A 27,596-nucleotide genomic window follows, 5' to 3' on the forward strand; every position below is an offset into this window, starting at 1 on the left:
TTTCTCTCGGGCTGCCCTTATCTCTGGCATAACTTCTTTCATGTGGGCAAGTTGCGAGAGTGTGAGGTCATCTCCAAGGAATATTCCCGTCTTCTTGAGTGTAGGACGTCTCTTCAAGAAGTCCTTCGTCGCTTCCACGGAGGGGAAACGAATGATAAGTGCTCTCTCCTTAGAAGATTCGCCACCACTACCTTCTCTCTTCTTTCCCACTCGCCTTTGTGTGCGTGGCTTCAATGCCCATCATAGAGAAGAGGTCCTTGGTTTCCCCTTCCGCATCATCACGGTCTTTTAGACCGGACACTCGTACATGTAAGGCCCGGGTCTTCCTCCTTTGCTCCTCTTCAAGGGTCATGTTGATGATGGTGGGAGTGGGGATGGGTGGCGATTCTTTACCTTTCCCTTTCTTGGCGACCTCGATCCATTTCTCCGCCTCGTCCATCTTCTTTTGTGTCTTTGTGATCACCTCCACCCATGAAGATGTCTTCTCTTTATGTTGCTCCTCCGCCTCTCGAATGATCCTCATTTGCTCCTTGATGGTATTCAGCTCTTCAAGAAAGGAGGGCTGAAATTTTCCATCCTCAAGATTGCTTTTTGAAGTGGCTGCCAACTCCTTTTTGAGGGCTGAGATTTCAGCCGCTTGACTCTTAGCATGCAATTTGGCCTCCGCTAGTTCCTCCTTTAAAGCTGAAATCTCAGCCTCTTGCTTGGAAGATCTCTCTTCGAGCTCTTGGATTTTGTCAAATCCCTTCTCGAGTTTAGAGAGGCGGTTTATGATTGCGGTGACGGAAGAGTCGACCATCTTCTTGGTTTCCTTGATAGTTGTGCCGAGCTTGTCCTCCATCTTCACGAGCTCCTCTTTAAACCCGGTCTTGGTCATGACTTTTTTGCAGATTCCCACAGCCAATGGACTGAAAATTAATTAATTAATTAATCCATGACACAGGAGCAAAACAGCAGCAAGAGGGGGGGGGGGAAGAGAGGAGAAGAGAGTTATGTTGCTGCCTTGGGGGCCTGAGGAAGGGTGGGTGGGGAAAGGGAGGCACGAAGATAGACAGACGAAACAGCGAGGGGGGGGGGGGGGGGGGGCGCAGGCGGGCAGCGAAGAGAGAGAGAGAAGGAAAGGGAGGCACGAAGATAGACAGGCGAAACAGCGGGGGGGGGGGGGGGGGGGGGGGGGGGGGGGGGCGCAGGCGGGCAGCGAAGAGAGAGAGATTGCAAGCAAGAACTGAGCTTTATTAGCTTGAGGTTACAGAGTACAAGAGCTAGCAAATAGGGCAAGGAATGATATGTTGAATGAATAAAGGGAGCACCTCTTATATACTTGTACATGAAGTAGTCGGCTGTAGGAAAACAAGCCAACAGCTCCACGACAGCATAAAAGAAAGATGCAATATTTTAACACCCCCTCTGCATCTTGAAGTGTGCAAAAAAGTCAGAAGAAAACTAATGAGACGAAGGTGCGACCATGGACACCTTAGCATGGCTAGTACTGAGTACACCTCGGAAAATGCACATGTTAGCTTGTTGTCTTCAGAGAACATAATGCCACTATAGAGAGCAAAAGAAAATCTGCTTGGCTCCAAACTCAAAGTAGAACTGTGAACACATCACATCCAATAACCTCGAACAAATGAACATGGAACACATTCTGTCCATAGTCTCTGCTAACCAATAGTTATGGAACTCATCCGAACCATGAAGGAAACTTGGTTGATCCTGGAACTCATCCGGACCATCAAGTGAACTTACCTGTCTTTATACTAGTTACTCAAACACACGGGTCCCATGCTCCAGATTTAATATAAGAGAGCTTTTGAAAGCCCCCTCTCCCGCCCACAAACCGTTTCTGGAAGACAGCACGCGGGGGGATGCCCTTAGGATCAGAGCAGGACACCAGTCATATTCTCTCCAGACTGTAAGGCCTTGGGAGAGCTGGGGTTGTCACTAGACGAGTCAGTGTTAGTGTCATGTGACTTGTCTTTGCCCTTCTTGGAAGACTTGCCCTTGTCCTTGGATTTGCCTTTGTCCTTTGACTGACAATCCTTTGACAGGTGGCCTTTCTTCCCACACTTGTAACACCGACTCCGAACTTTCTTCTGCATCGTCAAGAGTACCTGATCAGGTCCAATAGACAATGAAACTTTCAATTTCCCCTAAGAAACTAGGATGGATTCCTCTTCCAAGAGGAGAGTACACAAATCATCAAACTCGAGGGAACGTGTTGTGATCTGAACTTGCAAAGCTCGGGAAACCATGTCATAATCTGCAGGAAGCCTGATGAGGAGGAGAGCAGCTAACTGAGAAGAGGTCAGGGCAGTACCCATTGCCACTAATTGGTCATCAATTACCTTAACCTTCATCACAAATGACTGCATGGAAGTCCCTGCTGTAAACTCCAGAGAAAAGAGCTGACCCAATAGGTTGACAGACCGCATTGTAGAGTCCCGTGCATATAGGTCTGTCAGCTTTCTCCAAACAGAGGCAGCACAATCCAACGGCGGGGGAGACCTCTGGTGAGATGGCTCGTACAAGTGCAGAGTGAGGCATCCTCCTGGTCCTGAGTCCACTTCCTAGAGCTGGTAGGGCGTTCGGGCTTTCGTTCGTGGCCCTGAACAATCTCCCAGAGACCCTTGTGTGTGAACTAGACCTTCATCTGTAGCTTCCAGTGATCATAGTTTGTACCATTGAGCTTGTCCTCCTTGTTCGTGCAGGGTGGACCCATGTCTGCCTCAAAGAAGCTATGTCTCAAACAACCTCTGAAGCTAAGCAATCCACGTGCTCTCTCAAGCACCTTTCCATAGGATCCAACTAGGGACTAATAGCCCCCTCTGAAGATGCAGGCTGGACACAGCAGCAAAAGAAACCCAAAAAACACACCATCGGGAACCTCCTACCGGAAGAGGGAGGGAATCTTGGAGGGAGAGGAGCTAATGTGCCACTTGTCTGATGCACTTGCTGAATCTGCAGCTAGACCTCCTCCACTTGCCTCTGTAGAAGAAAACGCAGCCTGGGGGCTGGCCGACAGCAGTTGGAGAGGTTGTAGAGCAGAAAACGCAGCTAAGAAAGGAGAAACGCAGCCACTGTTTGAAGGATCTACAGCCTGGAGAATCTAGGGAAGCAGAAAACGGAGAGAAACAGATTGTGCAGCAGCCAGAGCCTAGGCGAATGATACCATGAAAAAATGTGCACAAGCGGAAGCAATGAACATGAGAGAGAGAAAGATTGCAAGCAAGAACTGAGCTTTATTAGCTTGAGGTTACAGAGTACAAGAGCCAGCAAATAGGGCAAGGAATGATATGTTGAATGAATAAAGGGAGCACCTCTTATATACTTGTACATGAAGCAGTCGGCTGTAGGAAAACAGGCCGACAGCTCCACGACAACATAAAAGAAAGATGCAATATTTTAACATATGCCACACAGAGGTTGAGACGGAGGAGCATTACATATGCCGCTGCCCAGTATACTATGAGATCCGCGGGAGGTTTCACTGTCTATTTTGTGAGGGATTCGGTCCACTCTCCAGGATCATTGACTTCCAGGACCAGGGTTGCCTGGGCCTCTTCCTGCTTGAGCTCCGCAGACACAGGGACACCTTCTTGAGACACAGGCCCCAGCCACCCCACCCCCTCCCTCAACAGCCAACCATCACCAGTTTCTTCCGGACCCAGGAGGTGGAGGACACCGACATAGTGGATCTTGTGGACCCTCCACGAGCTGCTCTAGACCTACCCCGCCAGAGAGGAGTTACCTCGGACCGAGCCTCTGCACTCCAGCGTGCCCGACGCCCTCGACCCCCCCGTCGGCCACGATCACCTCATCAGCTCCAGATCCAGGACATGCTCCACCGCAATCGAGCTACGTTTCCACGTGACATAGCTGAGGGAGACCTCTCGGCCATACTCGTCAACCCCATGCTTGACATTTGGAGAGTGGTATACCATCTACTCGGAGCTGATGTTGCTCCCATGTTTTTATGTTCTTAGTATTCCATGACGAGTTTCCATGGACAGTTTTGTATCACCCCAATGAGATAGCTATATTCATGTTTTCATTCTGTTTTATTTTCCATTCCATGATGAGATATGCCATGGACATTATTGTACCACTTTGGTCTCATAGGCCCATTGGGTCTTTAGTAGACACTTAATATATCTTTCTTTCTTTCTCTCAACGTTTCTTTCAGTTTTCCATGGCTGGGTATATCCATGGTACCATTGTATCACTTATGGTCTCATAGACCCTCGGGGCCTTTCATGGACATTAATATTAAATTCTTTCTTTCTCTAAATGAGCTGAAGCTGTATTAACATGCCTAAACAAAGGCACCCACATAGACCCTCAAACAACAGAACTACCTTGATACTTTCCTGTATCGATAACATTCTTAAAGCCACTAAGGAGAAATCACACAAGTCAGTTGTTCATCAACAAAAAGCCTTTTGCATTTGTGTAGGCTTAGTCTAACTGTGATGCTATCAAACGTTAACATCACAATTACATGATATGGGGTCTTCCGTCGCAAGCTGGATTGATTTCTATACAATGGAAAAGTGTTCTTGCCCAAGAAGCAATGTCACCATGACTTGAGCACATTCAAAAAGGGAAAAAGCTCTGCCAATAGTGACTCCAAGATAAGATCTCCCTCTTGTATACCATGACATGTCTTGACACAAGGGTACTTCAATGCAGTCCTGACAAGCATTGTTATGCTCCCAGGATTATCAGCGAGAACTCAAATCCCTGAAGATTCACAGGCATGACTGGCCATCAAACTCCATGTATACTTTCTGTGTTCATATAGCTGGTACATATATACAGCTTGCACGTACAGAAACTACAAAGTATCAATGATGACAGTATGATACTAACAAAACAACCACAAATATATTTCACCTGAAAACATGAAACACAGATGAATCGAGAACTTTCGTTTGGCCTATCATCTAAAGATAGCAATATCGTTAGATCCTATAACCAGAGAAGAGCACTATACCCCCAAACAATTATGCTTACAAGCATAATCATACCGAAGACACTGGCCCTTCCTCACGACAACCTCTTGATATGCATCTATGATCAGAGATATCTCATTTCACCACAACTCAGTCGGCAATACTTCAAAATACTTCAAAACAAAAGTATGAAAGAGTTGAAAATAACAAAAGAGAAGGAGAAAGCTTGCCCGATCCAGGTGAAGATCGCCTCAGGATTGCGGGTGAAGATAGAACTGCTTAAGCCTTGTGGCACAGAGTTGTTCAACAAGATGGCTTCTTCGAGAGTCTGCCTCAACACCAAGACCAAATCTCAGTCTACTTAGAACTTATAAGTCAGATGGGTAGTCTGGCTATCGTACCACGCTGTCAAGAAAAGGGGTTAAGTTTAAACCCCAACATACTACAATTGATGATGTACAGTCCACCTAAATAAAAGAATTAAAATATATATAATGCAAAATTTCCTTTAAGCCTTTGAAAACATGAATAAATTGATTTATAAAGGAGGACAAGCAGCATGCAAGTTTTGATGCCAAAAACAAACCTGAAATTTGAAAACATATAAAACGGGTCCAAAGAGTTCTTCTTTGACAACCGGGGTGTCATGAGAGATCTCAACAACAGTGGGCTGGACAAAGTTCCCTTCTTGTTCTAAGACAGAGCCGCCCGTCAAAATTTTGCCGCCCTATGAGCCCAAAATACCAAATCACATAAGATGAGTTCATTTGAGGCCCTTGGTCACAAAACAAACAAAAACGCCAACCCAGCCCACTTGGGCTGCAACCCGGGAGGCATCTCATCCGAAAACACATCCACAAATTCCCATGTCGGGCGATCAAAAGATGATATAAATAAATGCAAAATTACCTGAGATCTTATCTTTTGTATGCCTTGCTCAAAACTTATCTTCGAGGATGGGGTATGGAGTGGCCCTATCAAGGTGCCTTCTTCCAAAGGATCCCCTACCTTGACTTGAGAATAGGCATGAAGGAGCTTTTCAGTTACTTGGCTGTATAGTTTCTCATGAACCAACTACAAAACAGAAACTTAATTGCAGTTAAGCTGCCATACAATACACACCCAAAATCACGAAAATGTAGCAGCATGAACACACACACAAATAGTAGGCAACGTCAGAATACCAAGCGTCGGCAGCTCGTGCATCGTTGCCCTGCTGTGCCAACCGCTGCAAACAATACGGAGGGAACCACCAAAGACAAATCTGCATCATCCATGACTATGATAGCGTTATTACCACTGAGTTCGAGCAAGCACCTTCCGAATCGCGCGCTGACTATGCTCTGCACAATCTGACCAACCTGAGAGAATCCACATCCAGGATGAGTCTATCTCCAAATCAGAGTCTTTTCCACATCTTCTTTACATAGAAAATCGTGAGTTTCAAGTTTCAACAAGCTGCGAATACAGGCTAGCCACGCCACCCTCTGAACCCTAGCATAGTGGTTTCAATTGAATCAACCGAGCAAGTGACAAGAAGCCATGGTAGTGACCAGATCAAAACAAACACATAAAAACCAGAAAATTAACCTTTGTGCTGCCAGTAAAAGAAACCAAAGGGATCCTTGAATCCTTGGAGATAGCTTCCCCGATCTCAGCTCCCCCACAGACAGTAGTAAAAATGGCTCCCGGCAGGTTATTCTTTTCAAGCACATCAACAATCAGCCTTGTTGTTGCAATCGTTACCAAGGATGTTGTTGGTGCTCCCTTCCTTGACAGAGAGAAGCCAAAAATTTGTAAGAAAATAATGTACGCTGATCTGTGGTGCTTCAAACAAATACACTCTTTTGATGGCTTCTGCGGTAACTACCATAGGACACAATTGCCGCACACAAGAGCAATGCATGCATTCCAGCCTGGTCACAAAAAAAAGGTGGATTAGTACTAAACTGACAAAACCCAAGATTAACCGACACAAGTAGGAATAGGAAACCCTTACCAAGAACAGCACAAGGAAAATTGAAAGCTGTAATAACCCCGACTATACCAAGGGGATTCCACACCTGCACACAACACTTTTTTAAATGATTTACTCCATAAGATAGGAATATATCCAACAATAAATAGTGTGAGGGCACTGATGATTCGGTGAAGAAACCCCCACTCCCCTATGCCAAACTATAGAGTGGTCTCTCTGGCCTTGCACGACTTGCTTTTCAAGTACGGAGCTCCAAATGCATGGTGAGTTATGTTGCTGATGTAGTCCCTTTTACGTTGTCAAGATGTTTGCATGTGTGTTGTTATAGGCATGTGGAAAATACCTCCTTATCCCCTAAGCTATACGGCTGACCAAAAAAAATATTGTTAATAATAATTCAAGCAAAACCACTCGCAGGTATATGCCCAAAGCGCAGACCACCCAAACCCCAAAGCCAAGCCTCCTTTTTCAAGACTTTCTTGTCAACCAAAAACCCACCAATGATAATGGATTCCACACTCTTAACTGTCACCATTTCGCTGCCCAAGTGGTCTTCCCCTATGTCATGCCAAGGTATGGAAAGCTAGGGAGCTTCGTGTCACCCATACTAAGGCCACGACTCGCGTCACCTACAAGAGGCCAGGCCTCATGTCACCCGTAGTATAAGGACATGGAACCCATCAAGGATCCAAGTTTTAGACTTCCCACTGAGCAAGTTCCGTGCGCGGGAAGACCTTCTATCTACAAGTTCTAGAAACGGGAGATGTATCCATTGCATAATGCATGTGCACGCATCTCTGCTTGCTTGAAACTGATTTCACGTGACTTGTTTTCGTCTGACGGCTTGCTATGATGTGTCCAATTCACGGGCACAGGACGTCCACCCGTGAACCGTGCGAATGCCCTATATTATGACATGGTTTGTGGCATGTGAAAAGGTGGTAAGTATTAATATAAACCTTTGTTCTTGATTGCAAAGGTTTTACAACCTTTACTTTTCACATTCATTAAAGAGGCCCAGAGGACCCAGGTATGGGCCACCCAACTTGTGGGCACTCTTTTGACCAAGCAAACACTCATAAGTGTGTGTGGACACTAACCACCATAGTTTAAGGTGGGCAGTGCCACATGGCACTATGAGGTTGGATCCCTCCACCTCCTGCCCACCACACACGCACACGACTGTTTCTCTCTCTCTCACACACAGTTTTTGAGGCTGGCACATCCCTTCTCTTTCCCCATCTACTGGTTCTATACTGTGCAATGCTTGTCTTTTGTAGTTTATCTTGTGCAGTGATGTATCCTTCAATTGTTTTGTGCATTGTGGCTATTACATTGTAAGTGTTGATGTGCGTATTGTTTACGAGACGATTTGCTCACACCTAGCCGGTGTAGTTACACTAACCACTTAACCAATGGCTCTTTCGTGTCTTGCTTGCATGAGTTGTTGGCATCGCCTCTGTCCTATGGTGTTAAGCCCTTTGGAGACCCATTTCAATGCCTTCAAGCATCCATGTGCATCACAATTGTGAGTGCCACATGGACATGGATCTCAGAGTCACCCGCCTCTTAGGCAAGATTAAGAGGTAGAATATGGTCCGATTTGGGTAGTTTTGATAGCCCTGTAGAAGCCCAAAGGTGAGTAGGAGCCCAAAGGTGCCTCGGACATGGACACAAGTTGGGCACAATATGAACATGTTGTATGGTACTTTTGATGATGTTATATGACTTGAAAATGGATACCCGACTTGAAAACGTGGACTAACCTGAATTAGGGTTAGGGCTTATCTGGGGCAAGGGGACCTGGAGGGTTCACACATGGGCTAAGGGCGCTAGTACGACGAGATCTAGATTAGTTAAGAGCTTATAACTAATAGCCTAAGACTAATAGCTTATAAATGAAGCAAGAAATCTTATAAATAAAGCAAGGACCAATTATAGCCAGATTATTGCTATATAAGTGACCTTGGGAGCAGCGAGACCATTGAGGGCATGCCCCCTCCCCCTTTGGACGCCATCCGTGTCATATGGACAGATATCATTCATACCCTCCATGGCTAGTGGGGGGAGCTACAGGGAGATTCGAACCCCATGCGGAGTCGTCAAGAGGCCTTTCTACGCATTTGGCAACAAGGACCCTTCCTCTCAAATAGTACCAATGGTTTGGCTTCCCCCCCAACCCCAATGAGATAGTTCCCTCTGAGAGTGGCCAGCCATGCAGGGGACTACCCTCACAATGTTTTTTCCTCTCTTGAGGGTTCTGAGCATGTACTTCAGCCAGTTGGTTGGTTTTTCATATAACTAATAGAAGGATTTATTTCCCAGGGGGAAACAAAAAAGTGACCTTGGGGGCACTTATGAGTCACATGCACTCTGCACTGTAGTGCATGGTGACAAGATGGCTCATCATCAGTACAAAGCTGCCAGCTCAATCCTCCTAAGAAATTGGTTGACATCTTCAGTCCCCTCCAAGTGGATCCCAACCTGCTGGTCAAAGCTCTTAACAAGAACTATCTGTTCCTTAGTGGTGTGATCAAAACATGTGAGGGTTCTAGTTGACGGTCTCTCCACCTCTACTTGGCGGCTTACTGCGCCCCTCCCTCTCTGCCTCTTCCGCCCCTAGCGCCCGCCGCCTCTCCCCCCTCCCCCCCCCAATCTTCGCCGCCGCCCTGCCCTTCCCCCCCTTTTTTTCACCCACCCCCCCTCGTTGCGCCTGCCCTGCCCTCTCTCTGCTTCGCCTCACCCTCTCCAGCGGCTATCCCACCCCCCCTTCCTCTACGCCTCACCCTCTTCCAGCGGCTATCCACCCCCCCTTCCTCTCGTCCCTTCTCTCTTCCGCTTGCAAACCCCCCTCCCCCCCCACTCCTTGTTTCTTTCCTTGCTTCCATTTTTCTCCTCCCTCTCCCTCCTCCCATAGGTTCTTTTCAGGTTCTTCAGGGTGTTTTTTCAATTTCAATAAGCCTTGGCATTTTCTGGTCTTATCCCTCAAGAGGACTCCATGGCAGCCACTCTGTCACCCTCGACCAAGGCCGCCATCGCTTGTTTATCTTTTTTCGAGGCAGACCTTCACTTGATTGCCAAGACTGTTTTGCAGTACTAGAGGCCTCCACCTTGCTTTGCAAAATTGTTGGTAGCCGCCCTGTGTGCAGACAACTCAGGAATCTTTTACGAGCGAGCCTCATTGGCACGCCTACAAAGATCACAGACATTCACCCTTTGGAGCGTGGCTACTACCAGGTGGAGTTCGACTCGTCAGAGGCGTCTGACCAACTCATGCAGCTGAGCCCCCTTGCATTGTGTACGGCGCACACCTCCTTTGGGTGGTGGCAGCACGACTTCGACCCTATGTTTGACCCACTTGCTCGCGTGTCGGGCCCCATGACAGTTTGCTTTCCAGGCCTTAGGAAGGAATACCTTCCGCTTCTCCCGGTGATTGGTGGTGCCATTGGGAGAGTGATGGACCCCCCCCCCCCAAGCTGCCTCAGCACTTGCACGGGCAGCCGGGATTCCATCCCTCCGCATCTGTGTCGCCTCACCGGATTCAGTGCCCCACGTTATATCTATTCCATGCCTCCGGGGAGACCCCATCCTTCAGCAATGGAGTATCCAAGCCTTCCAAGCCAATGTTTCATTTGCAGGCAGATGGGCCATTTAGCCAAAGCTTGCCCTCGACGTCAGTCCAGCAAACCGCCACCAACAGTCCCCCCCCCCCCCCCCCCCCCCTCATATCCCATTTAGATTCTCACTAGGGGGTAGAGAGAGCGGCAGATTCTCAGGCAACAGAGCACCAGGTTCCAGCCGCGGACGACATAGCTGCTGGAGAGTGGTAGACGGTTGGCCCGTGCCCGGGCCGTTTGCTGACCTCCAAGGCTGAGCGCCAAGTTCGCAGAGCTCAGGAGGATTCGCTCAGAGAACTATTATGAGCATTTATCATCACAACACCCACCAGTTGGCGACGGCCCCCCTCTTGTCTCTGAGCGGTCCCCTCCGGCCCCTCCGATTTCGCGAACGATTCCTTGTCGAGAGCCTTCCTCCGATGGATTATAGTTTCTTTCGTTGTCTTCCGGCGGAAGGGACAGATATGTTCGAGGAGACAGTAGCACCTCTTTGGATATGTGTGGTCTTCCACCACTCCAGACCCTCTACGCCAGAGAATGGCGCGATGATCTTCTCATTCCCTTTGAGTGCAGCTCCTAGGACTGAGTGGGACTCAAGGTCGGTGACTACCGCCATCCAGGGTCAAGCAGTTGAGCTATCTCATCATCTTCATGATCTTCGCATCACCGACGTACTCACCCATCTATGGCCATTGGCTAGGATGGAGCTTGGAGGCTCAGCCCGTTGGGGAGATGGTTGCCTCCAACCTGGAGGTGCTGCTTTGTGTCTTCATGTGTACTTCTGTCGCAGTATCTCTCCCCCCTCTTACAAGTACCTCCATTGTAATAGACGGAGTCTGCAGTACGCATATTCTCATGCTCGGAAGGAGTGGCGTCACATGGAAGACACGATCCGTGCCCATTTGGCACGCCTTCGCCCCAGGACGGATTGTGATTATTCCCCGTCTAAACCCTCGCCCAAGACTCTTCGAGTGGAGGGCAGTTCCGCAAGTTCGGCCTCACACAGAGATTGATATGCGGATAGTCTCATGGAACATACACGGTTTAGACAAGGCATCCTCAGAGAAGAGCTTCAGAGAGCCTTAGTGGGGAGACCTATTGACATTCTTTTCCTCCAGGAGCATCATCTCTTGGAGGGTCGTACCCGCCGATGCGGAAAGATTTTACTAGCAAGAGTCATACTTTTTGGTCTCCATCCTTCGGCCCTTCACGGATATAGAGTAGAGCTTGCATCTCAGTCAGTGGAGCAGCTTCTGCCGGCCGTGACAGGCTCAGGAGTCATTGTCCCGGGGCGAGCACAGTGGGTCACCATTCTAATTGGAGAGGATAGCGTTAACTTCCTCAATGTTTATGCCCCGAACACCATTGCAGGTCAGTGGCACCCGGTTCGTGTTTGCAGGGACCGATGAGCGTAGCGAACTGCGTAGCCTACGCGTTTTGAGACAAGTCACACACTCCCGTAATCCAATCTTTTCCGTCCCTGCGCACTGCCCAGGAGGTACGGTTCGGTACGATCGATACGTACGGTACAATGGAGGTACAATCAACTAGGATTGGACCGTTTTTTTGCCCTTCTTTTTTCTGACCATTTTTTGGGGCTGTTTTTTGATCTTTTTTTCACTCACAAGTGCTCATTGCTCAAGTCTATCCTCTCCCTTGAGCTCTCCTTCAAGGCTCAAGCCTCTCTCCCCTCTAAACTCTCTCAATCATCTCCCTCTTCCTCCACCGTATTTTTTAAATGGACCGTACCCCCACCGTATTTTTATTTTCAAAATTTAGCAGTGTGTTCCGAGACCGTATTTGAACGTACCGTACCGAATCGAACTTTTGGTACCCGACAACTATGCTGCAAGTAAAGCCCTCTTTTGGAGCACAGTTCGGCAGGCCCTGCTTCAAGGCTGACTTTTGGTTCGTGGGTGGCAATTTCAACAATGATAGAGGCAACAAAGGACAAACTTGGAGGCGGTATGGCCACAGTCTCAAGAGCAGAGTACTCTGCCTTCTAGGAGGAGCTGATACTGGTACTAAGGGGTAGGACCCTTGGCACTTGCTAGAGTTAGGGCTGCGGCCAAAGTTTGGGCGTAGCCCTGGGAGCTTCAGCTTCTCGACATCGGATAGGAGCACCGGCCCCAACCTTTCTAGACTTGATAGGTTCTACGTTGATGAGTGGGCTTATATCCGTGGGGGGGCATGGTTGGTATTTTGGCACGCACTTCTTTTTTAGATCACGCCCGGTTATTCTGTCCCTTGAGGACCCCTAGAGGCACGACATGCATGTGAGTTCTAGGATTCCGCTCCTGAGGAGGGGCCTCCGCTCCTGCTCCCGAAATCCCTCCAATCTACTCTAGGCTGGCTCCTACAAGAAACCGTTGATCTCCCCTAGGTCAACATCCAATGTGCATGCGACAGAGCTTGAGGTAAAGTCCAGTCCCGTCCAAATCTGCTCTATCCTGTTGCAGATCTCGGTGGCCAAAATGAGGCTGTCTGGATGGGCCTGGCCTCTTTACAGCGGCTTCAGGAGCGTTTCCCAAATAGCCCATGGATTGAGAGTCACCTTGCTGCCGCCCGCACGGAGATTAGATCCATAGAGGAGAGGAGGGTGGAGAACAAATACCATGCCAGAGCTTCATTCTGGACCCAAGCTGGGGACAGAGTCACAGGAGACTTCTTCGAGATAGCTGGCCCCCGCAGGAGGAGAGATGGTATTCGCAGGCTGCGTGGCCAAGATGGAGCTATTGTTTCTGACCCTCCCCATGTGAGAGCCATCGCCATTGATTTCTTCCATTCCCTCCTCATAGGTGCCCCATTATCCCCACTGGGTGATGGATGCGCGTGAGAGGGTCTGGGAGGCGACAGCTTCTGTAACTATTTGGTCCTCCATGCTCTTTACACATGATAGAACTCATGCCCGGACACATGGACAGGATGATGGACACATGAAAACAGGGTTCCTAAGGTTGGAATTGGAAAAAGCACTCGTCTAGGTCAAAAAGCAGGAAAAAGCAAAAGTCAAACTTTGTTGACCAAAAAGCTGAGGGCACCATTGGGAAGAGCTCGTTGAACTGAGTCAAAAAGCTATAAGCCGCTTTTTCAAAAAGCAGCTCCAAGGCCAAAAAGCAAAGCCCTGAAGTTAGAACCAAGAACTTTGATTATTATTAAAATAAAAGCAAAAGCCAAGTGGTAAAAACAAAAAGCAAAGCATGGTAAAAGTAGGCCTCCCCTCAAGTATTTAAAGAACCAAGCACCCTCTTGGTGGAGCATTGAAGAATTCTTGGGAAAAGCAAGAGCACCATCAACCTTCTTGTGTGTTACTTCCATAGCCACCTTGGAAGACTACCACCGGCGCTCAGCCCATCAACCCCCCCTTCAGCTGGTGTTCTGCCACTGCCGCCGCTTACCGCCGGCGCTGCCACCGCCCAGAACCGCCGCCGCTCAGAGTCTCCGTTGCTGCCGTCCGAAACCGCCTGCCGCCGATGTCACCACCGCTGGGGCTATTTTTGCCAACGCCGCTGCCTCCTGCCGCCCACCGCCGCCGGCGTCTCTGCCGCCCCAGAGCCGCCTGCCGTCGACATCTCCGCCGCTCCAAAAACAAAGCTTTTGCCTCCTGTTTGCTAGACTTTTTGTCACCTGTTGGTAGCGTCCGTTTGAAGAACCGCCACCTCTATTAGTGAAAGAATTGGATTGGGAAGAAAGAGCTTTTTGTGGATACTTGAGAACATCAGTTGGATTCTTTTGATATCGGTACTAGCCCGGTGTAAGCTTTTTGTGGGTCATCTTCGTGGTGAGCTCGGCATCAACTATCTTGTGCCTCGACATCAACCCCAGACTGATCTCGACATCGACACCTTTGTTTGATATTGTATTCATTTGTTGTATTGGTCCTGGCTTGGAAAAGCCCGTGGATTGTTCCTGAAATAAATTCCCGAAGAGGGGGCGGGGCCTGTTCCCCGCTCAGTGTGGTGTATTGTGTAAATCCCCTATTCCTATCTTGCTCTCCCCTTCTCTCTCTGGCCCTTTTCTCACGGACAGAGGTGGTGGCGCCCCTTGGCACTACAGACCACCTGTGTGATTGTTTTCTCCCCCCACATATGAGATAGCCTTCTCCTCACAGAGCAGCCAGCCGGAAGAGAAGAGTCTCTTCCCTTTTTGATCATGTGATTCCCACCCCATATATGAGGCGAGTTTGTATCTAGCCCTTCGTGGTTGTATTTAGCCCTTTGTGGCTGTTTTTCAGTAACTAAAAGAAGGATCTTTTTCCCAGAAAAAAAAACAAGCAACTATCACCATTTGGTCCCTTCACCAGTCTTGACCAGTGTTTCACACACTGAGCGGAACCAAGGTGTGAACAGGGATTTTTCCACAAAAGAAAGCTAAAGCATTTACTGGCAAAGTTTGGCCTGAAAGATAGCCATGTAGCATGAGCAAAGATGACCAACCTTGCCATAGTAGTGGCATTTCCTCTCCGTAGATTTTTCCTTTATCTTTATTCTTGGAGCCTGAAGGCAGACTCCTTGGATTTGCCGCCGTTTTTATTACCTCCTTTGGGTTGCCACTTGGGCTTCCCTTTGGTTGAAAAAGCTCACTTAGTAGGAGAAGAGTTAGAGATCTTCATGAGATCTAGCCTGTCCTGAAGAATGCTGATCACTGCATCCACTGGGGGAATAACAGGGCGAAAGGCAATGGTATCCTTAAAGGATTGATAAGATGAAGGAAGTTTGCCCAGTAACTCAATGACAGTCATTATTGGGAATTCGGACTCCCAAGATGGCTTGTTGTTGACGGATCTTCTTGAGTTCTTGCACTTTGGCCATGACATCACCCGTCTCGGTATTCTTCAGCTCATTGAGTTGAGCTTTTAAATGAAGCTTGTGGCTATAAGTGTTCCTCTGAAAACGGGCTCCAAGTGCATCCCATAATTCCTTAGAGGTTTGAACAGATTTATCCATACCGAGAAATTCCAAGAGATATGGCTCGTTCAAGTTGTAGGAGATAAGATCCATGCTAGTAAAGGAACTCATAGTCTGTGACAAGTTGGTTGTGGGGTCAAGCTTTGGAGTAGAAGCATCGATGAGCCGCCAAAGATCAAGACCCACCAGAAGATTAAAGATGGCATCCTTCCACTGGGGATAATTGAAACCATTAAATTTGGAGTCTTTCTGAATGGTGAAAGTATTTGAAGCCATCCTCTGCGTGAAAAACTCCTCTAAAGTGTAAGAATGTAAGTTCCCCGATGCTTAACAACTAATATTTCCGCTTATTTTTTATGGTTATTTTACACATAAAATAGATGAGTAAAGAGCTAACTTCAAATAAACTCAATGCTGAAATTAATTACAGCACGTGTATGAGATAACAACACATATTGGGAGTAAAGTTGAGAGACATATGATGGAGCCAAATTGAGGGTTGAAGATGGGCAACCCCCCTCCCCCCCAAATGGGAATATATTTCTGCCCAGCCCAAGTACCTTAGGATTGAGCTTAGTTACAATCAACCTGAGAGTGAAGAAGAAGTAATCTTCACCCTCACACACCATGCAAAAGTCTATCCTAATGAACACACAAAAACTAGCAAGTTTGCAAATGCATTTTCTTACAATACATAAGTGAGATGAGAAGCCCGAATGGAAGGGAGTAATCAGCCTTCTTGTTGATGTAGAGTTGTACAATGGCTGTAACTTTGTACGTGATCCAAAGATAGAGGAAAAAGAGAGATAATAAAGCTGAAATTGGACTTATAAGAGAGCTGAAAACTCATTTACAGACTTGTCGTAATTATGGACAGGATGGGGAAGGGTGGAAGATGGCATGTGTAACCGTTGACGGAGGGGTAAGGGTTCTCGCCAAGTGCTTTGGGGTGAGTAGGGACTAATTTTCAGCAAGGGAGTTGTGTGTAATAATGAGAGGGAAAGGACTGTATTTATAAGAAAAGAGACCTTCAAAACTTAAGAGGGAAAGTAAAGCTGAAAAAGACAAGTGTCTACCCACATGTTAAAAAGTGGGACAAGTGGAGGGACACTTGGAAACTCTGTCCATTCTTCTAGAACACTTGGAGCTCAAGTGACAAGTGTTGGGACACTTGTCCATTCTTCTAAAACTTTCTATGGTGAGGTGTCAACTGCCAAAAATAGAAACCTTCAAATTTAGCAACCACATTTAGGATACAAAAATTACTAAATATAGTAAGTGATTCCTAAATTTTAGGAAATCACTATTTTTTAGGGTTAGCCTTTTTAGGGCAAACCGGGGTCCCTATTTTTTAGGACCTGATCCTAGATTTTAGGGACCCCCAATATGGGAGTTAAATTAAAGCTCTTTTTGTCCACAATTACAAAACAGTAATGGTTTTTCAATCTGATGCATCTAACTCGTGTAAAATGAAAATCAAGCAATCACTCTAACATAGACTTTAATTGGTCATGCCATTTTATCGATTGTAACTGTCTGTTCTGGCGGATCTAGCCCACACTCCAAGGCATCAATCCTTTCTGTGTGTGAGCTTGACCCTGGTATACTTGAGTTTCGGCCACAAGCGCCCAATCAGGTTATATAGGTCTATGTGCACTATCCATGTTCTAGCCCACTGTGTGGACTCACCATGACCCATGGCCACTTACGAGTAGCTAGCTCCTATGCACGAATCTATCCAAATGAATGGATTTTATTGCTTATTCAAAAATATCTAAATTCAAAGGAAAACATGAAAAACATATAAAAGATTATAATTATTACAAAGGATACAAAGAATTCTTTCTTTCATTTTGTGTCGAGTCATGACAAAGAAAACGTAGATTTGAGAAGACAGGAAAGAGAGAGATGGTTCAAAAGTAAGAGGGAGGGAAAGGGTGGGAAAAAGAATGGTAGAAAAGAGGCTGTTAATTCAGCAAAAATATGCCCATAGATGAGAACACAACCAAAAACTAACCACCACTTGAAACCGGTCTATGGACACATAAAGCGGTAATTCATTCACAAATAACCTGGACTTACTCAGACACACAATCACAGAATCCTCGCTCCCTCGCTCAACAACACATTGGCCCTGAAGTCCGGCGCCCCTTGCGGTATTATTTCTTTATTGTTAAAAGGTTGGAAATTACAAAGCACAAGTGCAACAAAGCACTCTACTTGCATCAGCTGAGTTTTACAAATTCTGGGAGAAATTTGCCAGCATAACTGCACTAAAACTGTTCCATAACATCTCAGAATGAGTCCCAACTGACAGGCTCACTTCCATAGGCATCAAGCTACCCAATGGAGTCCAAAACATCACAATTCAGCTTGCTGTAATTTTCTGCACAGACCTGTTTTCAGCTCTGTTTTCAGCCCAAAATAACCCTTGTACTGTCCTGGAGGACTTTAGCAAAGTCCTACTGCATTTTGGCATCAACCGGGCAACATAACAGCCCAAAAACAGCACCTAAACAGTGCTGAAACAGTATTGTATTGAAGAGGTTATCACCCTCTTCTGTCCCTGCTTTGGTGTAGGAACCAACTACACCTGTTCCTGTTCAAGGAGGCAACTAACCTTTGCATATAAGCATGAAATTCACACAACTGTACCTGATTTTATCTGATGAGAGCATTTCCATAGTCTGCAAGAGGGAGAAAGAGAGAGAGAGGCTGTGGGGAGCAAGCTCAACCCTCAATTCATGAGTTGTAGGGCAAGGGAGTGCACCACAAATGTTGGTTTTCCTGCAACAAAACTACACGATGGTTGCAAATGAGTCTCCTTTTTCCCAAATTCCCACGCTTCCCTCTTCTCAATGAGGAAATGCACCAAAATTTGACACTTGGCACATTTTTAAGCCTTTTCCACATGCAATCTTCCAGGCTAAAAATCTCCTGACTGGTTCACATTCTCACAACAGTCCTTTGTCAGCTTTTGGTCCCCTTGACATTCCACACAAACTGACGCGAACACTTTTCAATTCCGACACTGCCAAAAATAGCAGTTCCCTAGATTTTAGGGATGATGTCATCTGCATTCCTTCTGGTCTCCTGACCATCTTTGACCACTATGGTCACTTCAGAATTTGCTTAGAATTCAAGATACATTCACATTTCGGTGGCGGCCACTTACTAGTGTAAACCGGCCTATACCCTCATTCAGTGGCCATGTCCTGGACACTGTCATTCATCTTTCAGTGCAGTTCTCAGGCTTAGCCAACCACTGGTCCAAAGTCCCACTGGCTGACCCATTCTGACATTGCAATGGCCCAAGCCCTTCCAAGAGATCCCGGGGGAAAGCAACAGCAACCAAAGAGAAAGAAAAGAAAAATATATATTTATAAAGAAATGTAAATAAGGAAAACAACTGCAAAAAGTTTCACCTCCTGGTGACATACCCCCCTCTTGAAAGAAGCAAGCGACCTCGATTGCAAGTCCACATGCAAACGGATGACACAGGACGATCACAAGACTCCGCAGGTAATTAGTGTCATCGCATGTATCTCCTGCCAACGGATGACACGGGGCGATGATAGGGATTCCCCACTACCATTTGTGCCATCGCAGGTTCAAGCCTTTCAAATACATGTTTCCGGATGCAACACAGGGCGATAGCATATATCTTGTACTATTAGTGTCACAACATGTAAATCATTCATTTGAAGCGTAACAGATACGACTTCAAAGCATTGAAAGTTCGTTCATTGATTAAGTCATTGACAACAGACGTCAAAACTGTACATTGCCAAACATATAATACAAATGTACAGGTCATTCAAAATTCAGGTTCAAAAAGCAGAAATAACTGGGACAGACTCTCCTTTCAGCTTCACATCTAGAACATGAGTCTTGTCCCTATGTACAATTGTGATTTTCCTGTTGAAAGCATCCAACACTGCATGTTTCCTATGACACCATGGAATTCCCAATAGGACATCACATCCTTCCAAGGGCATGATAAGAAACTCCTCTGTGTCGACATAACTTTGTATATGCATGTGAAGTTTGCCAAGTATGGGAGTGACAGGAACTGAATGCCCAGGGCATGCCAAATCAGCCTGTCCAACTGGTCCCGTCTCTTCAGCACGAATTCCTAACTTGGCTGCCAATGCTGGTGAAATAAAGTTGGCTCGAGCACCAGGGTCAAAGAAAATCAGCACTGTAGCATCTCTGATTTTACCCCATGCTCTGTACAATTCTGTCGCATCATCACATGGCTGGTCACCAACCATGTCAGGTATCAATCCTGCACTCGGCATTGTCTTCTTCTTGGGTGGCCCTTGTTTATCCTCCGCATCTTTTGGTGGCTGTTGTGGACATTTTGCAGCCATATGCCCTTTCTGTTCACAGATGAAACATTTCCCAGCTTGCATCAATGCCTTTCTCTCTTCAAATGACTTGCCATATAGTGGCCTCTTCTGTCCTTTGTCTTGAGGTTCCTTCTTCACTGTGCTCTTAAAGCCACGTGAACCTCCCTGTAGCAATGCATTAGCCATGTTTGCATTCTCAATGAGCTGAGTCATATTAGACACATTGGTCTTAATGCAATAATCCCTGATTTCTTTGGGCAAACCACAGCAATACTTCTCTATTTGCTCTTACAATGCCACTGTCCTGTAGGAAGTTACTGGCAAGAGTGCATCCCAAAACTTCTTATTATACTCTTCCAAATTTACACAGTTGGCTGCATCAAGTTTGTGCCATGCTGTCATAACATCCACTTCAAAAGTATTTGTAAGCCAGGCAAAAGAGAACTGCTGCTTAAACTGAACCCATGTAGCAGGTGCTTGTCCTTGCATCAAGAGTGAAGTCCACCATTGCAATGCATTACCTGTTGGGTTACAGGCCTAAATGACCCCCTCTATGTACTCTTGTATATCTTTGTACATGGCCTTTTTGAAGGCTTAGGATTTTTTTTTTAAAAGGTCCTTGGCCAAGTTCACATTGAACTTGGGCCAAAGACTATTTTTTTTTAAAAAGGGAACACAAGGGCAAAATGCCCTAACGATTTTCCCCCAAATCGTACGATCTCTCTCTCTCTCTCTGTTTTTCGAACCTCTACGCCTCTCTCTCTGTGTGCTCACGCCTCTTTGCTGCAGCCCCCAGACCACACTATTGGACCTTGTGCATCACCTGCTACCTTCCCTGCTCCCTTTCAACTGGTATCAGAGCCCATTAGGGTTTCAAAATCCTATGCGCAGGTGGCTGGACAGCAAGCAAGAAGTGCTTTTCACGCCCTATTTCTCGCTTCCATCGCGAACCCCCTTGCTTCCGGGGTCGTCTGGGGTACCTAGAGTATCAAAACAGCCCAAAACAGGCTGTAATTAGGTCAAAAACAGGTCATAACAGCAAACTGCAGGTTCTCCAAAGATGTGTTAACTTGTGGGAACGATTGTACTTGGTCCCCACTACCCGAAATCGGCAAAATTGCTGAAAACAGGTCCCAAAAACAGGTGTTTACAGCAAATTGCAGGTTTACGCAGGTTTACACAGGTGCACATTCGATGTATTTGAATTGGGGAATGTCTACTTTGCTGTAATTTCTTAACATTGAGCAAGTTTTGGTTCCGAAAGGCCAATTGTGAGTCAATTTGCTGCAATTTCATGCCAGAAATTGGGGCTTTTGCCTATGGATGCTCCCAATTGCTGTGTTTCTGCATTATGAATGCTCTGTGAGGGTAAAAACAACAACATTTGTTGTTTTTAGGCAAGAATTCGCTCGCTGAATTTTCTGCACAAAAATTCAGAATTTGTTATTCTTGCCGAAACTTGCATATTTTGGCCCAATTTGCTCCTGTGACCCTTTGGAGCCATTGTGCACATTGTAGTGAGGCTACATTCCCGTTTTGGTGCAGTTTGCCCAAAATTTCAGCACTTTAGCCCTCTCGTTTGTGCAACCATGGCATCATCTTCCTCTGACGTAAAGAATCTCTTTGAGATCAAGCGCTTTGAGGGAACAGGTTTTGATCTTTGGAAGGATAGGATTCAAGGAATCCTCTTTCTCAAAGATTGTGACAGGGCACTTGAAGCAGAGAAGCCAGAAGATATGACAGATGCAGCGTGGCTTACATTGAACAGGAAGGCCATTACCTATATTAAAATGGCCGTCTCTGATGAGATTTTGGTAGACCTCAAGGGTCTTGTGAATGCGTTTGAGCTGTGGGAGAAGTTGAAGGCAACGTATGAGAATACAACGCCAGTTAATCAGGTGCATTTGATGCGAAAACTTGTTGGCATGCAGTTAGATGAGTCCAAGAGCGCTGCAGAGCACTTGTCGTTGTTTACAGGTACTCTATCTCAGTTACAGGACTCAGGTTTGCCCCCTTTTGATGATAAGCTCAAAGCTATCTTCTTGCTGATGACTCTACCTGATTCTTGGGAGACATTGGTGGTCTCATTGTCAAACAATCCCAATTTGACCTTTGATGGTGTTAGGGGTTCTATATTGAACGAAGAAATCAGGAGGAAAGCAAGTGGAGAGGGTGGCAGTTCAGCCAACATGGTTAGAGGCAGGACAGAGAAGAAGACTGCTTATGCACAGAGGAGTGAGAGTAAGAGTAAAGAAAGGGGAAATGCCAGCAAAGGCAAGGGTGATGTGACATGCTATCAATGTGGCAGGAAAGGTCACAAGAAACCCGAATGCAGGTACTACAAAGCAGAGTTGGAAAGGAAGAAGAGCGGTGGAGACAAAAAGAAAGAGAAGAAGGAAGTCAAGACAGACACACAGGACAGCTCAAAGGACAAAGAGAAGGCCAATGTGGCTTCTAGTGTTATTATTGAGGAGTTGTCAGATGTAGAGGACATCCTATGTGCCACTTTGTCAGCCGACGATGCTCATGAGTTTGATGCCTCTCTCAATGTTCATGCACAGGACATGCAGATCACCAAGAGTGATCTCATTGATGCTTTGTTGACTGTTAATGATGCATTATCTCAGACTTGGATAGTCGATTCCGGTGCTTCGTTTCATGTGACTCCTATCAAGGAGTGTTTCTCTACTTTTAATGCAGGCAGCCATGGTCATGTATACCTTGGAAACAATCATGCATGTTCCATTGAGGGTATTGGCACTGTGCATCTTTCTATAGATGGCACAAATGAGCTTGTCTTGCATGATGTTAGATATGTGCCGGGAATCAAGAAAAGTCTGCTTTCTGTTGGCCAGATGGATATGCATGGTTACAGCATTTTGTTTGAGAAAGGATCATGGAAGATGACCAAAGGCTCAAGGCTGATTGTGAAAGGTACAAAGAAAGGGACACTTTACTGCTTGCATGGAAAGGCCTTGTTGGGCAAATTTATTGCTTTGGCTGAAATTAACTCACATATGGAGTTGTGGCATAACAGGCTTGGCCATATGAGCCAAAAAGGCCTTACTAAGCTTGGTAATTTGAATAAGCTTGATGCTAAAGGCACAAAGCTTGACTTTTGTAATGAATGTCAATATGGTAAGCAAGTGAAGAGTTCTTATTACTCCGGTGTCTCTCGCAAATCTAATGTGCTTGATCTTGTACATTCTGATGTTTGTAGCATGCCTACCAAATCTATGGGGGGTGCACACTACTTTGTTTCCTTTGTTGATGATCATTCTAGAAAAATTTGGGTTCATTTGCTCAGATCTAAGGATGAAGCCTTTGCTGCGTTTAAGAAGTTTCATGCATTTGTGACCACCCAAACAGGTAGAAAGCTGAAATGCTTGCGTACGGATAATGGGGGTGAGTTCACAAGTGGTGAATTTAATAAATTTTGTGAAAATTTGGGCATTAAGAGGGAGCTTACTGTTCCATACAGTCCCTCTTCTAATGGTGTGGCTGAAAGATATAATAGGACTCTATGTGAGAGGGTGAGATGCATGCTGTCCACAGCTAATCTCCCTCATGGATTTTGGGGAGAAGCTCTAAAAACTGCAGTGCATATATGTAATCGATCCCCTCACATGTCTTTGAAAGGTGACATCCCTGAGGAGGTTTGGTCTGGCAAACCTGCTTCGTATGATCACTTACGCGTCTTTGGTTGCGAAGCGTTTGTGCATATAAGACCTGAGTTGAGGAGTAAGTTGGATGCAAAGTCCATTAAAGGCCTCTTCATGGGATATGGTGAAGAAGGTGAAATGGGCTACAGGATTTGGTTACCTCAGCTCAAAAGGGTTGTGCGCAGCCGGGATGTTGTTTTTAATGAGGCAAGGCTGCTTAAAAACAATTGTGCCTCTAAGGATGACCATAAAAAGGTTAAATTTCAGCATGTACAGCCACCTGTTAGGCCTGATTTTGACCCTCAGGATGCACCACATATGACTGAAAATGTTGATGAACCAGTGGTGTTTGAGCCAGATGATGTTGGACAGCAAAATGAGGCTCCTGAAGGGCATTTGCAGCCACATGACAATGCTGAAAACGGGGCTGAAAATGATGTACAGCAGCCCGTTGTTGATGATTTGATTGTGCCACCTGATGTAGACCCATTGCCAGAGAATGTGGATCATTGGGTAAGGCGGTCGACTCGTCCAAGGCAGAATGTGAGTAGATATGATCCCTCTTTGCATTATATTATGCTGACAGATGAGGGGGAGCCTCTTACTTATAAAGAGGCAAAGACATGTGAGCACAGTAAGAAGTGGGAGCTTGCTATGCAGGAAGAGATCAAAGCTTTGCATGCGAATGATACTTGGGACTTGGTGGAATTGCCCAAGGGAAGGAAAGCCATTCCTAACAAATGGGTGTATAAAATCAAGACAGTTGATGCAAAACCCAAGTATAAAGCAAGGCTGGTTGCAAAGGGATATGCTCAAACGAAGGGCATAGACTTTCAGGAAGTGTTCTCTCCTGTAGTGAAGATGACCACTTTGCGTGTATTGTTTGCCATAGCGGCTGCCCTTGATTTGGAATTAGACCAAATGGATGTGCATACAGCTTTCTTGCATGGCGATGTTGATGAGGAACTTTACATGAAGCAGCCCGAGGGCTTTGTTATTCCTGGAAAGGAACATTTGGTATGTAGGCTTAAAAGAAGCTTGTATGGGCTGAAACAAGCCTCTAGACAATGGTACAAAAAGTTTGATGCTTTCATGCTCAAACATGGGTACAAAAGGAGCCATGCAGATCACTGTTTGTACACAAAATTTGATGAGGATGGCAGCCCTATCATTCTTGTGCTCTATGTAGATGATATGTTGATTGCTGGGAAGAAAAGAAGCACTGTTGATGCTCTTAAACAGCAGCTGAAATCTGCGTTTTCCATGAAAGACCTTGGGGCAGCTGAACATGTTCTTGGAGTAAGGATTAGAAGGCAAAGGGACCAGCGCATATTGTATTTGTCTCAAGAAAAATACATTGAAAAGGTGCTGGACAGGTTTAACATGGCTAATGCAAAGCCTCTTGGTGTGCCATTACAGCCATATGTTAAGTTCTCCAAGGATGATTGCCCCAAATCTGATCAGGCAACCAATGATATGCAAGGTGTTCCTTATGCATCAGCTTGTGGTTCACTTATGTATGCTATGGTTGCTACTAGGCCTGACATAGCCCATGCAGTGGGAGTTGTGAGCCGGTTTATGGCTACTTTGGAATTGAAGGGATTTTGTGACTCTGACATGGCTGGTGATGTGGATACACGCAAATCCACAAGTGGTTATGTATATACTCTTGCAGGAGGTGCTGTCTCATGGTGCTCTAGACTACAAAAGATAGTTGCACTGTCTACTACAGAGGCTGAATATATTTCAGCCACTGAGGCTTCCAAAGAAGCCATATGGTTGGCACGTTTATGCAGTGAGTTTGGTTTGCCTGACAAGGCACCTATGCTTGGTTGTGATAGCCAGAGTGCCATATGTCTGGCAAAGAATGCCATGTTCCATGCGCGCACAAAGCATATTGACGTGCGGTATCACTTCATTAGGGAAGTGCTTGAGGATGGCCTTATCACAGTTGTTAAGGTACATACGTCACAAAACCCTGCAGATGCTCTCACTAAGTGCTTACCCAAAGCACAACATCAGCTATGCATACAGATGGTGGGAGTGACTAAGCTTAAAGGCGCCATTTATGCCTTTAAGTGGGAGGAGGTTGGGTTACAGGCCTAAATGACCCCCTCTATGTACTCTTGTATATCTTTGTACATGGCCTTTTTTGAAGGCTTAGGATTTTTTTTTTTTAAGGTCCTTGGCCAAGTTCACATTGAACTTGAGCCAAAGACTATTTTTTTTTAAAAAGGTCTCAAGACCTTACTTTTAATAAAAGGGAACACAAGGGCAAAATGCCCTAACGATTTTCCCCCAAATCGTACGATCTCTCTCTCTCTCTCTGTGTTTTTCGAACCTCTACGCCTCTCTCTCTGTGTGCTCACGCCTCTTTGCTGCAGCCCCCAGACCACACTATTGGACCTTGTGCATCACCTGCTACCTTCCCTGCTCCCTTTCATTACCTTTCAAGAAAGTAGCAGCCTTCCGCACCTTAGAAGACTCTGTAAAGTTACCCCCAGTGTATGCTGCATCAAACTGCTGAATAAAAGTCAGCGCTTTCAATTTGTCCTGCATCCCACTGAAAGTCTCAAACTTTACTGCTTGACCTCCTTCTTTGTAATCCTTTTGCACCTTTTCTGCATCAGTCCTTACTGCTCTTTGTCCACTAGGTTGAGAAAATTCAGCCACACTGACAGGTGCTGCGGGCCCCAAAGCTGGACTAAAATAAGTTTGAAATCCGGGCTGCACACCTATATTGGCATAAAGAGGGTTCACAGCTTCCATAGGCATCATTCCTGGTGACCCTCTTGACATCAGTCCTGGCAAAACTGTGGGCGGCCTAGCCATGGCCTGGAAAACAGACCCACCACCAAAATAGCCAGGCTGGGAAGCAATGAATGGAGGAATGGTCGGCATGACCCTTTGCACATTACTTTCCTGGCCATTAAATGCATGTACCTGTGTCTGTGTAACATGTTGCACTGGATCAGCTAGTATCACAGGTGCCTGCTCAACATGCTCTACCCTCATTTGCAACTGTTCTTGTGCCCTCTCTATTGCATGTTGGGATGCTTCAACTTGGGAATCCCCTGTACGTGACTGCAAAAATTTCTTCATTCTAGGATTCTTAACTAGCTGCTGAAAAGTTCCAAGCATGCTAAGAAGCTGTGCCTGAAACAAATCCTCCTGTTCTTGTTCTTCCTCTAACAAGGCTGGCTGTACTACTGGCTCCGTCCGAGCAGAGGCTGACACCTGGGCACCTGTCACCTCTATACGCTGTCTGCGAGTAGAAGAGGAACTCTCTTCGGCAAGGAGCTTGCCTTTCCCTTTGTCTGTCATACTGTCAACTGAAAGTTTAAGGGAACCTGTATCCAAAGAAAGAGACCGTACTCTTTCTCACCTGTAATCAGTTGTGCCTCACTATGTGTGTCTCCTGTTCACCCAATCCAATCCGTGTCCGGGCTCTTGCAGAAAAGAGGACCCTGTCCCGGCAACGGAACCATGAAACCGGTCTATGGACACATAAAGCGATAATTCATTCACAAATAACCTGGACTTACTCAGACACACAATCACAGAATCCTCGCTCCCTCGCTCAACAACACATTGGCCCCGAAGGCCGGCGCGCAATATCCTTGACAACATTTTCACCTTCTGGGAGGCGACGGCCCGAGCTAGATTTCTCAGTGAGGACTTGGTCGTGATGCTTCTCGATTTTGAGAAGGCATACGATAGAGTCAATTGGGGTTTCCTAGAGGGCACTATGCTTCGCCTTGGTTTTGAGCCAGACTGGATTCGAGGAGTGGCGGCTCTATATTCCACAGCTCGTAGCCAGGTGTTGATGGCAGGAGGACGGGAGCCGAGTTTTGAGTTCACCAAATCAGTCCGTCAGGGATGCCCTCTCGCCCCGTTCCTTTTTCTCTTCTTTGCAGAGGCTATGAGCATGTATCTGACAGCAGAGGAGGTTGGTTTGAGAGGACTCCAGCTCCCAGTCCGGGGTGAGGACCTGCTCGATTCTGAGTTTGCTGATGACACGGGATTGTTTCTGCATGGCCAGGAGGCCAATCTTCAAAGGGCAGAGCAGTCGCTACAGGTTTTTGGTGCAGCTTCGGGAGCATTGATCAATTGGCGCAAGACAGT

The 27,596-nt window shown here is 46.4% G+C and overlaps 2 protein-coding genes and 1 pseudogene across 2 annotated transcripts in view; 1 reads left to right on the forward strand and 2 right to left on the reverse strand.

The window, feature by feature from the left end:
• The window catches only part of ALDH7B4 (aldehyde dehydrogenase 7B4), a 124,190-nt gene that overhangs the window by 26,258 nt on the left and 70,336 nt on the right, over positions 1–27,596 (reverse strand). The window contains exons 6-12 of the mRNA XM_086791631.1: positions 6,955–7,018; positions 6,826–6,871; positions 6,546–6,726; positions 6,140–6,316; positions 5,865–6,029; positions 5,542–5,682; positions 5,186–5,283 (exon numbers count right to left, since the gene is read on the reverse strand). Coding sequence (XP_086647757.1) covers positions 5,186–5,283; positions 5,542–5,682; positions 5,865–6,029; positions 6,140–6,316; positions 6,546–6,726; positions 6,826–6,871; positions 6,955–7,018 — 872 coding nt within the window. The remainder of the gene's footprint in view (positions 1–5,185; positions 5,284–5,541; positions 5,683–5,864; positions 6,030–6,139; positions 6,317–6,545; positions 6,727–6,825; positions 6,872–6,954; positions 7,019–27,596) is intronic.
• LOC147606456 (uncharacterized) lies at positions 19,708–26,409 on the reverse strand. The gene is made up of 2 exons (XM_086791855.1): positions 25,919–26,409; positions 19,708–20,330 (listed from the first exon to the last, which is right to left on the reverse strand). The coding sequence occupies exons 1-2, from the start codon at positions 26,370–26,372 to the stop codon at positions 20,098–20,100; spliced, it is 687 nt and encodes a 228-aa protein (XP_086647981.1). The 5' UTR covers positions 26,373–26,409; the 3' UTR covers positions 19,708–20,097.
• LOC147606457 (uncharacterized) lies at positions 21,663–22,718 on the forward strand (annotated as a pseudogene).

This window comes from Cibotium barometz, chromosome 57, assembly GCF_041138505.1.
Source record: "Cibotium barometz isolate CiBa-2024 chromosome 57, ASM4113850v1, whole genome shotgun sequence".
NCBI classification, from domain to species: domain Eukaryota; kingdom Viridiplantae; phylum Streptophyta; class Polypodiopsida; order Cyatheales; family Cibotiaceae; genus Cibotium; species Cibotium barometz.

What these genes read in the sequence shown, in the direction of transcription:
- LOC147606456 (XM_086791855.1), bottom strand. Translation starts at nt 26,372, where the DNA reads ATGCCGACCATTCCTCCATTCATTGCTTCCCAGCCTGGCTATTTTGGT. An exon ending in GGCTGCTACTTTCTTGAAAG is followed by an intron (nt 20,331 to 25,918) that starts GTAATGAAAGGG and finishes GTAACCCAACAG; the next exon opens with GTAATGCATTGCAATGGTGG.